The sequence below is a fragment of the Pelecanus crispus genome, chromosome 10, assembly GCF_030463565.1.
Source record: "Pelecanus crispus isolate bPelCri1 chromosome 10, bPelCri1.pri, whole genome shotgun sequence".
In the NCBI taxonomy this organism is placed as follows: Eukaryota; Metazoa; Chordata; class Aves; order Pelecaniformes; family Pelecanidae; genus Pelecanus; species Pelecanus crispus.
Genome location: NC_134652.1, coordinates 21337287 through 21350734, shown reverse-complemented (window position 1 = coordinate 21350734; position 13448 = coordinate 21337287). Strand labels below are relative to the sequence as shown.

The 13448-nt window shown below is 41.1% G+C and overlaps 1 protein-coding gene across 1 annotated transcript in view; it reads left to right on the top strand.

Annotated features, from left to right (window-relative positions):
* WDFY4 (WDFY family member 4) overlaps positions 1-13448 on the top strand; it is a 143520-nt gene that overhangs the window by 50515 nt on the left and 79557 nt on the right. The window contains exons 28-38 of the mRNA XM_075717401.1: positions 794-999; positions 1604-1773; positions 2327-2452; positions 2929-3090; positions 3203-3400; positions 4935-5052; positions 5617-5774; positions 6218-6456; positions 8945-9054; positions 9847-10038; positions 10592-10731. Coding sequence (XP_075573516.1) covers positions 794-999; positions 1604-1773; positions 2327-2452; positions 2929-3090; positions 3203-3400; positions 4935-5052; positions 5617-5774; positions 6218-6456; positions 8945-9054; positions 9847-10038; positions 10592-10731 — 1819 coding nt within the window. The remainder of the gene's footprint in view (positions 1-793; positions 1000-1603; positions 1774-2326; positions 2453-2928; positions 3091-3202; positions 3401-4934; positions 5053-5616; positions 5775-6217; positions 6457-8944; positions 9055-9846; positions 10039-10591; positions 10732-13448) is intronic.

Here is a 13448-nt window from a genome sequence, read left to right as displayed (position 1 = left end):
AAGGCATGGGTAAGTGTCTCTGTCTTCTAGATTTACTCTTTACTGGTGTTTGACCAGAGCTAAACACACTGATAATATCTGAGTCTCAACAAAATAGTAAGTAAGAGCAGACTGGATTCAGAGGGGGGTTTTGTCAGCAGTTTATCTGGTGTTCACATAGATGTGTGATCAGATCACACATCTGATCTCCATTTTGAAAAAAGTTTGTTTTCAGAAAATGTCTCAAAGGAGGAACTTGGATATTGCTGTTTCTTCTTCATTGCAAGGGCTCAAGAAATCCCACCTGCCTTTGAAAATAAATTCAGTCTAATGTGGGATTACTTCTACCCCTCTATTGTAACCATGAACATGCAGTTACGATAGTTCTACCTTGTATAACTGAAAGGCAGAGTTCATAGTGTTAGGTGCTGTAACTGTGTATTTTCATTAGTTAACGTATCTTGGACTTCAAATTTTAAACCGGAATTTTGAATTTCATAGGTTGAAAGATCTAGTCTGTGACGTAGTTTACCTCAGTTATTGATACACACTCTCAGAAGGAGCTTCATGTTAATGAGCTTTTTTGTCTGACAGTAATATAAGATTGGATTTAGTGGGAATTAAGTGGCTTGTACTGTGTAGATGAGTATCTCATTAAATCTTTGCAGTTCTGTGTTGTGGTAAACCTTTAATCAGATTTTTTTCTAGAGAAACTTGAGCTTCTAAATCACATAGAGATAATTTTAAATAAAATTTTCTTTCTGTCTTTCACCACGTCTCCTTTCATGTGCTTTCATTTCCCTGTTTGTCCTAGGAAACAAGAAGAGACATTTTTGGCACTGGGGCCAGACTGGTTTCTGCTGTTCACACAGAGCTACCTGCACTCTAGCACCGTTGTGCTAGGAATCAAGCTACTTCTGTGCTTCCTCCACAATCGCTCACTGCTGAACAAATTCAAGGAGGGGATAGTGGCTGGGCGCTGGCTGGAAAACAGCTCTGTGGGGTTGAGTATTCTAATGGGTATGTGTTGGTTTAATGCTCCCAAAACAATCCCTTGATCCAGCTCAATGATAGGAGATCATTAAAGTAGGTGGTAGGAGAATTCCCACTGATCTCAGTAGAGCAACAATTGATATTACTTTCCTACCACAAGCTTGTCCTAGTACTTAGGCTTTTCTGTGCTGAAAAGTTGAAAGGATTGCTTCTCCCTTGCACAATAGTTGGCATTTCTGATTAGCAGTTGCAGGGAGATGGGCCTTTTTGTCTTGCATAAAATCAGGCTAGTTGATAAGTCTGTGAGGTGTTCAGATGTCAGCTTGTACCCTGAAACCTTCTGTTTCTTTAAGATTTGTTCAGCTTGCTTTTTGATAACTAGACCTGTGGTTCCAAGAAAAGGAAGAGAAAAGAAGAATAATAATTCAGGGAGAATCTCCTGTAACAAAAGTTATGGTGGGAAAAATTGTTTGTCTGAGGAAGTTTTGTGAACTATTGATATTGCAGATTAGCAGAGTATTGAGTGGCCTTGGGACACAGACAGATGAGGATAAATTTGGGTCAGTAATCCTTCCTCTGATATGGCATTTATTTTTACAGTTCCTCAGAATGTTTTCCTTTTCCTTTAAAGATAACTTAAAAGCTCATCCTCCAGTGCCTGACAATGGCTCCTTCTTGATTTTTGGGTTTTCTGTGTTGCAAAGATGTCTGACTGATCATGTCCACATTCCTGAGATCTACTTGCTCGTGGCAGGGCTCTTTCTGGCAACTCCACAGTCTGAACCACCTGAAGCAGCCAAGGTATGAAAAAAATAGTGGACAAGCATGAAGCTGCTATTGCTTTACTACTTCAGCATTTTGTGGCTTTTTCTGTAAGAGGATTCTCAAGCAAATTAACCCTGCTTGGTTTTTGTGATAGCTAAAACTAGTCATTCATACTTTAAAAATAAAGTAGGTTAACTTTGACTTAAGGAAATTCGTGTTCACAACAAACTTGTTTGCGCAGGTGTTAAATGCCATTTAACTACTGCACTTCAGAAGGTAATTCAGATTAGCTTCCCTGTCCTCACATTGTCAAGACTCATTAAAGTCTCAGAATTAGTGGATTTGGGTACTTCCCCCTTGCATCCTGAGAAGCCATAAGGCATTTTTGCCCCAACAGTGCCAAAGATATCTTTCAGAAGAGGACAATCCATTAGTGCTATCCTGGGGAAACACATTTAATAGGAGAGGGAGGAGCTGCTGGAGGTGAAGATGTTTTGGTTTTTTTCTGATGTAGAGAGAGCAGACATTGTTCTTGATGTATCATCAATAATTTCCATCTCTTCTTGAAATACATCTCCTCCTGTTGTAGAAAGATCTTGAGTCTATGTTGCAGTGGATCTTGCAGCACCACCTTCCAGAGAATGTCCTCAAAATTGGGTTGTGTGCAGAGGCAGCTACTTTACTGCTGGAAATGGTTAGAGTCACTGTGGACAAGGTAAGCATTTTGTTGCAAGGACAGTGCAGTGTGAATGGCAGAATAAACTGCCTGAGAGTGTCAGATGTCAGTGGCAGTCTTTACCTGTAACCCCTAGTCTTCCTCTGCCCTCACAGGGCAATACTGAGCATAATAGTGAGCAGGGACTTAGAAGTGTCAGCACAGCTATTGGCTTCATTATGTTACATAGCAGATGATGTGATGGGCTCATGTTTAAGAACTTCTGAATACAGGATGGATCTTACCCACAGCATTACCCATTTTGTTCATCCTTGATGATAAAGGTATGCCACCTTTCTGATTGGGTATATCTTCAGTCTACAAGCTGGGAGTTGGCTGCTTGTGCCTTGCCTGACTCCTCTGTGGCCATGTCATGCTTGCTTAGTTGCTTAGGAATACCTAGAGAGGAGCAAAGATGAGCTTATATGAGTGAGAGGAATGCTGCCTTGACTGAATGCACATTTGTTTGTGTTCAGCCTATTGCAGATGCAGAAGCCTCTTGGGAGATTGCCTATCCAGGGAATGTTATCCAGTTTCTGTGCTTGATCTATCACAGTTATACTCAGGACCCTGTGTGGCACTGTCCTGACTTCTTGAAAACTTTGGCTATGCTTGCTTTCCATTCTGGACCACCCAAGGTACGTGCATCTGAGCCAGCACAAGCCTTTCAGATCAGAGATGGGTTGCCAGGAGGAAAAATAAATTTAAAGGGGCGATTGAGTTAAAATGCATTGCTGTCTGCTTCCACAGGGAGGCTCTGAAGGCCTTTTGTCTCCTGATGGTCCAGCCATTGCTGAAGGGAAAGGCTGTGTTGATCCCTCCTCTCTCCCGCTCCTACCACACCCTGCCAAGAAACAAGTGTGGGATTTTGTGCGAGTCCTCCTGAGGGACAGTCTTCTCAACATCCCAGCAAACAAACAAGGGCATCCGCTTGAGCTGCTTCTTGAGGTCTCTTGTAATTGTCAGGCTTTCCTGTTCTACCTTGCACTGGGGGTGGAAGGACAGGTGGTATCCTGCTAGTGGCATAGTGAAAAAAGTGCGAGTGGTGATGAAGAGGTGTATTCAGTCAGCATTTTCAGCAGTCTAGGATAAGGCTGGGATCACAGCTCTTGGAGAGCATGCACTATTTCCTGGCAGATCTAGACAGCCTGCTTAGTGGAATGGAATTCCTACCTTTTCAGCAAGGAAGAAAGTCCTTTTCTGCCTGCCCTGCATTCGTATGAACTAAGAAAATGCTGCCCCTAGACAACAACAAATGCGTTTTTCAGGCAACATTTAACATTGAAATAAGGCATGAAAAAATTTCCCTTTCCCTTAGTAATGCCTGCTTGTCATTAGAGCAGTCCTTGAATTTGTTGAGAACAGAAGATTTCACATGGAGAATTCCTGTGTACTGATTTTTGAGACAATTTCTTTTCAGTGCTCAAATAAACCAAAACCAACTGTCTCCACTTTTAGGACAGATTAATACAAGCTGTAACAGCTGAGTCTGGATTACAGATTTCAACCACTCAAAGCACTGGAAAGAATCAGAATAGTCTGAAGAAAGGGAAAATGGAAAATTTAGCCTTCAGCTCCAAATTGTCAATCATACAGGTGTCCCAGATGTGAGTTTTTATGCAGACTTAGCTTAGTAATACAAATAGTAGTGAACATAAGCTTGACTGCAATTGTCATGAATTGAATCATATTGTGGAGCAGCAGTTGTACAATAGCAGGCTTATATAATAATATCTCAAGGCTTGGTACAGTTTAAGATAGAGGATGGCTCTTCCGATTATCTGAATCCTGAGCCTCCTAAATGGAGCTATAACTCCCTGAGGGCAAGATCTCTTGGGAGCCACCTGTGAACCTAGGTTCTGGCCCTGTGCAAAACCTTGTTTGTGTTCAGTGTGCAGAGGGCAACTGTGCTGGCTATCAGCTAGAGAGCGTAGACGTATGTCAGATTTCCTGTTTTCCCAGCTAGGATATGAGGTTCTGCCATCTCATCTGCTGCACAGTAACTGTCCACATATGCACTCTTGCTGAACTATGTATGAAAGGTACCTTGTTACGTTTGCACAGAGGAGTACACCCAATCTCTGCATTTATGGGTTACTGTGGATTAACTGTCACAGATAACTTCTCAGCTTGCAGCAGCTGTTTCATATGCCCACACCAAGGGCTACAGTGAGCAAGTGAGGTGGAGTAGTTGCTCTTCCTCTTTGTGCTGTTTTTCCCCTCCTCTTCTTAACATGGTGCCTAGGTCCCCCTTAAGGGAAATGTTGGGCATTTTGAATTATCTCAGTTAGTACTGAGTGTCTCTTGGAATTTCCACTCGCTTCTTTGAGCAAAATTTTTACTGAATCTGAATCTTTGACAGGCATAATCTGCCAAAGATCCAGTGAAATCTAAGGCCTTTGAATAAAGGCTGAAAGTGAATTTGAGTCTGATTTCCTGTCTGTTTTGCTGCTGTACTAATATGTGTACGGTCACTACATAGGCTTCTCCAGAGGATGCCACCATTGAGCAGAAAAGACATTTTCAAACAAAAGTTTTACTGTCTGCTATGGATGTCTTCCATGTTACCAGCCAAGGCGAGGGGAAAACAAGACCAAGAGGTGAGTGCTGAGAATCAGATCATCGGCTAGGTGGTATTTAGCATGTAGCTGTAATTGCTAGAAAGGTTTGGAAATAGTAGCTAGATGGACAGTCCAGGTCAGCAGGCTGGACTGTCCATTCACTGCTGCTGTAGGCCAGTTTGCATAAATCACTGTAGCTTCCTCATTTTTCTAGAGAGCCTCTTCACTTCTTTCTCTCTTTCTGAGAACAGATTCTGAACATTAAAAAGGGAGTACTTAGAAAGAAACCTAGGTTTATCCTTGAGTGCATCTGGAAGCAACCCTGATAACTTAGTTGTTGCTGCTCTACTTTCTGAGTCATTAGCTGGACCAGTCCTTCGTGATGTTATTTTAGTGAGATTGGTTCTGTCCTCAGGATGGAGCTGTTATTTCCAGTCTGAGTAAGGTATTTATGCTAGACCTAGAGTTTTCTTAGACATCTCCCAACTCTGAGACATTATGGCATGAGACTGTTCCTTCTCAGCTCTGGTAACCTCACATCTCACAATTTTTTTTGCATTTCAGTTTGTTTTGGAATAATCAACCCTCTTGTATCCTCTCCAGGGAGCAGTGATCCTCATGGCCCTTCAGAATCAACTGCACCTGTATCCATGATGAATATTGCTTATTGTGCTCAGAAGCTGGTTGAGAAGCTGAACAGCAGAATGTTTGCTGCTGACCCCAAGCAAATCCTGATCTTCACTGCCAGACAGATTATGGAGGTGAGTCACGTGAAATTTTTTTCCAGCTGTTACGAACATGTTGGAATGTGCTCTGTTTCACACTGAGGTTGTGATACCGCAATTCTGAAGAAGATGGCTGTTATCCATTTGGTGATTGTGATTATTCCTGTTTTCTTGCATGAGCACATAATGGCTCTAAATGACACTCGGAGCTAGATGGTGCAGCATAAAGAAGGGATAGTTAGCTCTTTTGTACCACTGTCTGTTGTCTATGTATGTGTTGCTGAACAGGAATAAATTAATCTCCTCCACAATTCTGGGGACTTCAGCAGAAATACAGGAAAATTGAATTTGTATCTAACAGTTCAGGGGAGTTTTGCTGAAATAAGTTTGCAACAGTTTAAATGAAGTGAGAGGAGTGGGTCCTTGGGGAAAGAGTTCTTTGAGCAAGCCAAGTACTCTGCTGTTTTGTGTTTTCACAGGTCTTAGAAAGCTCCGTTCCTCAAAAGGAAGTTTTCCTCAGTGCCCTATACAGCTGTCTAAACAGAGCCATCCTGTACTGCCTATCCAGACCACAACAATCGCTGCCTGAACAGTTTAATGTCCTGAACACTCTCAATGTCCTGCAGGAGCAGTGGGACATTGTTTTTGCAACTTACAACTCAAATAATAATTTTGTCATCTGCCTAATGTACTGTCTTTGCCAACTGAATTCGGGCAGGTATGAATGTTCATCTCAGTATAACGTTTGTTTACATCTCTGTGCTGTTATCTATGGGAGTTGGTGCACAAGCGGAGATTTCACAAAACTTCAGCAATACCCATTTTGGGGAATCACTGGAAGCTGAGACTGATCTGGTTTCAGCTAGAATAATGACTTTGGATGTAGTATAGGTACCGTATCCTAGCAAGCATTTTACCCATTGGGCTCAGTGGTCTGCAGCTTTAAAGCATCATTCTGCTTTAAATAGGGCAAACCTTCTCCTCTGATTTGGTGTCTGTTGAAGTGGCAGAGTGAAGCCACTTGGGGCTTAAAAATGAAATTAAAAAAAAACCCAAACCAACAAACAAAGATGAAAAACAACAACAGAAATGTTTTGATATAATTTTTTATATCTTAATTTGGAGGAGAAGGTGGTTACTAATGTGCTCAGTATTCTGGAGGCAATGGATTGTATTTCAGCAAGCAAGTGGAAGAGCGAAACTATCAGAAGGCTATTTCCTCCTTGAAACACTAGTGAGCAGAAAATTTCCTACCACCTTTCTTGCTCAGAGGCAGGCTAGTATGTGTGTTTGTGGGTGTAATAAGCAAGGCACAATGGATGGTAACAATGTAACGCTTAATTACATTTTTTTTTTTCATTTTGAAAAGGGTGTTTCATTTCAGAGACACCCAGACAAGCTTGCATGTTTGTCTAAGCAGAACCCTTAAATTTGCGCATAGGTTTAATTGCTACTCTTTATTAACCAAAACATCTGTGTGTATCTGTTTTACTTATCCAGCATTTCCAGCAGCTTACTGACTTCGGAGCAGTAACTGCAGTTAACAAGCTTGAACTGATTTCAATGGAGTTGGCTCACAAGCCCATCATTAAAATGAGAATCTGGAAATCTTCCTGAGGTGTGGGCTAGAATCACTCCACAAGCATGCAGGTGGCCATTCTCAGACACCCCTGCATGGACTAATTTAGGGAGACAGTTTTTCTGATTCAGCAGCTATTCTTGTGTGGGTACATTTAGAAGATATATAAAACTGTGCATGGATCTTGTGAATCTTTCTGTTATGGTTATTGTTACTTGGATCTGAGCTGCGAAATCCTGGTCATACTGAAGTTGGGAGTTTTGCCATTGACTTGGATAGGGCTATAACATCCATACCCACTCTGTTTGCTATTCTTACAGGTGATGTGTCAGAGGTACTCTTGCTAATGTAAGCTGGGGAGTTATTTTGGACAACTCTGTTTTGTCAAAAGAAGCAAATATTGGCTAGTGATTTAGTCACTATAATGATGTTTGTTGTTTCAATGAAAACCTTCTGTGCTGCTTAGATGGTCTGAATTGAATCCATTAATACAGTATCACATCACAAATGAGCTGCACTTCCTGAGGTCTTTTCTTGATTGTTCTTATTCCAGTCAGATAATAATTTCCAGACCAAAACTGTTGAGATGGGGTAAGGATTGTTTGTATGTAGCAAGAGCATAAATATTAAAAAAAAAAAAAATTACGGAAGTGTTGGTGTTATCCAAAAGCTAAATATAGCAGATCCCGGGAATCAGAACTGTGGTATTCAAAAGAAAGTCAGAAATAAAAATGGCAGCTTTGTGTACCCAAGAGATTTGCCTCTCCCATGTAGTAGTGTCTGTTTACAATTAAGAGAATGTAGTATGTTACTAGTGGCTATATGTAATATATATATTATTGACAGCACTTCTGTGACCAAGTATATGTTGTCTGGATGCCTTAACTAAGCCTGTTGCGTTTATTGTAAGTATTACTGCTGTGCTGAAATTCCTGCAGTCTTTTGCCTACTGACTGGTAAACTACCTGACACACACCCCACACACACACCCAAAGCAACACTAACTTTTTGGCTGTGGTTATGTTCTCAATTATAATCACATCGACATGACACTAACATCATGGTGCTAAAGTCTGCAGCTTTTTTGTGCTGAGTGTTTTATAAACTGAATGAACAATCATTGGTGCAAAGAACTTAGACTAAGCAAGCAGTTCAGGTGTAGGGTATGGCAAGGCAGTGTTTCTCACATAATGAAAGATACCTCTGGTGAAGAAATTCAGAGCAAAGAGACGGCATACAAGATGCTCAGGGGAGGTGCAAGAAAGCTGGATACAGTCTGGCTACACCAGTACAGCCCTGTGTTGCAGCTAATTGAGATGAATGGTAGATACAAGTGCATTAAGCAGCGCAGGGATAAGGCTTGTACAACAGAGTGATCCATAGGATCTTGATGACTGTTTCTTGACTTTGAAAACTAGACTGGAAGTGTTTTAGTTCCCACTTCCTGTAAAATCTTCAGTATCATGTGATTGGTGTGAGCCCTTGAGCCTGGGAATATTGGTCTACTAAATGAATCGAGTAGGAGTGGATATGTAGAAATACCTTTAGTTTTTTCACTATCTTCAGTTTGTTCTAAGTCTGGTTTTCTCATGTGCTCTCCTTATTTTTTTTTTTTTTCCCCTCACAGTTATCCAGAAGGTTTTGGGGTGGATGCAAAACCAAAGTTGGCTTCATATCACCAGATTTTCCTTGCACCCAGTGAAGAGGAAAAGGGCAGCCTGCCTACTCCAGATGATGGTAATTTATCGCACATGTTGCCTTTGGCTTACAGAGCAGGAAAGTGCCTGGCCTAAACAGTTACCAGAGCAGCTTGTGCAAGCGCTACTCCAATTGCCTCTTCAGTGTATAGTCACTGCAGGCACAGCATAGAGAAAAGAAGGGTTTGCTAAAAATTATTTCTGTTCACGTCATACCTTTTTATTCAAACATTTTGATCTTTTAAGAGAAACACTGGAAAAAAAATTTGGGCAAGAGTCAGTGTGGGGCTGTCAGCTGAACCCTACAGCAGAGTGATGCTTTTTTTTTTTTTTTTTTAAATATATATTGGCTTGGATATGATGGAACCAAATAAGTCAGATTTGCAGGGAAATATAGCAAACAGCTCAGCACTTCCTTGTACAGCATCCTGTTACTGTGTCAAACTGTTTCACAACTTGGTTACCTTCCCCCACTGTCTCTAATGATGTTTGGCAACAGGATGCTTTAGCGGTCTGTGTGTGATAATAAGATCATCAAAATTCTGATGAGATAGTTTTCCAAGGCAGAAACCAGTTAGAATAATCTGTCACTACTACTTGTTTCTTTCAGGGAGTTGAAATATAGTAAAAGAAATGTCCTGCTGTTTTCTGTATTAGACTAACTAGTCTGGCTTAGAACCTGTGGAGGCAGTAGACAAAATGGAGCAGCTCCACTGACTCCAGCAGTTACTCTGGACCAGTGCTGTTCCAAATGAGATGTTTTTGCTTTATCTGCTGATTGACTTGTTACACAAAAAATGATTCTTCATTTGTACTTTCTTTTGTTTCCTAGTCCATCAGGAGATTCTGAGAACAGTAGAAATCATCTGGAAGCAGCTTATTTCTCAGAGGTGGCAGGCTCTGGAGGACGCTTACAAGATGGATCTTTCTGTAAAAGGAAATGACAAAGAAAGGGACATGAAGATAACGGAGATCACTCCATTGTGGGAAGAAATTATGACAAAAGCTTGGCAACACTTGATAGGTCTCTGTTCTTTCGTGGAACGCTCATTGTAGTAAGCAAAATCATTGCAGTAAATGTACCACTTAATGGAAAGCTGCTGATTCCTTGGTTATGCCCTTCGTCTGTACATCAACTTCTAGATAAAGCAGATTCTCAGTTTCTCTCATCCAGGATTGTGATTGCTTTCTGTGTCATGCCCCAGCCCTTCTGTAATCATCCTGTGTACAGCTCGTGCTGTACTGCAAGAAAGAGAAATCTCCTTAGATGATTGTATCCCATTGGAGAATTTAAAAGGGAGGATATTTGGGTGAAGAATGGCAACCGAATGCGTGTAGTGCTGCAGGGATTCAAAGTTCATGTCTGTATGATGTCTATGGCAGACCTCTGTGAGGCTTTTAAATAAAGACTTGAGAAGTACATGTTAATTCAAGGCTCCTCTTATAAATAGAAGGACAAGCCAGCTGGAGTGAGGCACTGCAATGATGTGTCTTGTGTAACATGGATACAAACCCTCTACCTTCCCACAGGCTCAACTTCAATTCTTACAAGCTGTTTTTTCTGTTCTGGCCCACAGCATCTGAAAAGAAGATTCTCCAGAATAAAGCAGGGCCAGGCCTGTCACAGAGCAAGCACAGTTCCTGGAGTGAAAGCCTCTCTTCAGCTATTAGATTGATGCCTGGCCGAAACACAAAGGAAATGACATGCAAATCTGAGGTAACTTCTGCTTTTTGTCTTTTCTAGCTCTGTCACTGGCTCTGCCTTTGATATGGCTCTAGAGAGTCTATCTGGACTTGAGAGGCTTCTGAGAATGTCTGTTGACATGTTCCATTGTAAACTTAGACACCTATTGCAGTTCCTTTTCTAGACTGCTAGATATAGTCACTAAGAAATAGTCATTGATCTGAAGAACTTCAATCGGCAGTCTTCACATAACATCATAGAATCCATTTAGGTTGGAAAACACCTTTAAGATCATCAAGTCCAATGTTACTCGTTGCGTGAGGCCTAATTATTGCACTGGAAAGGAAAAACCTAAGCAACCTGTGTGCGCTTGTGCTCACAGGGCTGTGCTTGGGTCAGAGCAAGGTGAGGAGATGCTGGCTTTGCTGCTGCTTTTGACTTACATCGCTTATGTAAACCTTGTCCTTCAGACACTGAATTGGTAGAAAGGATCAGGTATTGCCATACTACTGTCCTTTCATTTTCTAGTCAATACGAAGTATTAAAGGTCCAAATTTCAGTTTAGCCTCGAGATAAGGAGACAAGTGCTTATATAAACCAGGGATGGGTCTGGAGAGTATGCAGCATTCCTACTGCCAGCAATGCAGCTGGACTATCTTTTCCATATGTAAGCTCCTCCTTTGCTGAGAGAGAGGGCCATTTCCATGTTTTTGCTGGACATTTGTCAAGAATACAAATAGAAAGCACCAGTTAGATGTTACTTGTTTAAGTGTGTTAGGGCTAGAGTAACCAGCTGTAGGGTAAGGCAACAGTGCATTGACAGAATATTCAGAGCTTTGGACTGAGTTTGTTACTGCAGTGCTGACCATATTAAGGTCTTTTTTTCTCCTGCTGAGGAGACAGTGAGCCTGTTACAGCATCAGTTTAAGGAGTCTTAACCCTCTAGCTCAAGCTGCAACAGGTTGCAGCTTTATCCCCAGTGATGATTGGTTCACTTCCAGGTGTGTTGATCAGGAAGGCTATGATACACAAGTAATGTGTGTGATAGTACCTTACTGAGCTGCATTTTGTTTTTCTCAGCATGCCACAGCATCCTTCTCATTGCTTAAAATCACTTTGCTGCTTACAGAGTGAGCAAGTTCTTCCCAGGTACATATGTAGACTGTGATGTCATACTACAAGAGCATCGACTATTTGCCCTAGGGTCTGTTTAATTATTTTTTAAAATTAATTTTGATTATTACAGCTGATTACACCTCAGTGAGCAATGTAATTGATATTTGTAAATGTATCCCAAGGAACATTTTGTACAACATGCTTTTTGCTGTTGAAGGTTAAAGACTCCGTTATTGGTTTTTCCCTAAATATGCCCACATCATTAGTTCCTCTAGTGAAAAGGTTGCCATCTGGAAAAGGCATCACAGAGACATTATTCAGGCACAAGTGCATGAAATTGGTGTTTCTGCATCTTCCGTCTCTCTTCTGCAAGGAAGCGGCTTGTAATTAAAGGAGCTGGGTTTGGAGGAAACATTACTCATTTGGTGTTATTCCTTATCATGTCAAGGGCTGACAGCTCCACAGCTCTGATAAATTGTTCCTCTCAATGAGATGCGAAGCTACAGTTCCAAATGTTCTTCTCCACTCTCCCTCTCCCCCTTTCTCCCTCTAGCCTATCTTTGAAAGAGTTTGATGCACTTTTCAGAGAGGTGAAATCTAAGGGGAAAAAAATTAATTTCTTTGCTCCTCAACATCCCTCTTTCTTTGTACACTTCACAAGTAAGGTATAAGGTGCGATTTTCAAGTATCAAAGGAAGCTGGGAGCACAAGTTACATTAGAAGGAAATGGTATTTGTGCTCCTAAGTCATATTTTTGACCTCACTTTGGTAGTCACTTTAAAGGTGCTGTAATGTGATTTTGTATCATTTGCGGTATCTCAGGTGCCTTCTGTATTCACTTGGGAAAAATCTTCAGGTACTGGCCTCTGTCTTCACTACTGCTAGTTATGGGCCTATGTACTACAGCAATAGGCACCTGGTTGAAACATTGAGATAAAAGGAGAAGCAGCAGTGTGAACTACATAGTGAGATACAAAGCCTTTAAATCCCATAGTAAAATAAAAATCTTTGCATTTACTGAGAGCTAAGCATGGTTGTTTCTAACTGAGCAAGACTTATTAAATTTGAGAAAAGTGCAGAAATTCAGCCAGGATTTCAAAGCTTTGCTCAGTAGAAAGAAGAAATAGGTTGGTTACTGGGTTGTTAATTTGATTCTTTATAGACTTAAAATAAACAAAGTTGAAGCAGCAGTAGCATTTACTGCAGATAAAAAAAAAAAAAAAAAGAAAACACAACCCTCATAACTATCAACCTTTTCCCAGTTGTCATTTAAAAGATAGCAAGGAGCTTTTGAGACCCAGTCCTCAATCTGGAAAAAAAGGCAAAATTCAAACTATTCACTCCAGGAAAGGATCAGACACCATGTTTCTGCTGTATTTTCATGCAGTATCTCCATCATCAGTGAAGCCAATTCCCTGCTATTTGATGGCAAATGTCAGCATTGGCAATCAAATTGCAGCTGTGTTTTCCCCATATTTCTGAATCTACCTTGCCATCTCATGCTCTGCTCCAGGCTTTGTCTGGAGCACATGATCATTCAGAAAGGAGAGTGTGATCACATTTCTGGTAGTAGGAGGGTGATGATCTGCTATGGTAATTGCTATCTTGTGCTTTCTTGGAAGTCTGAGTAGTCA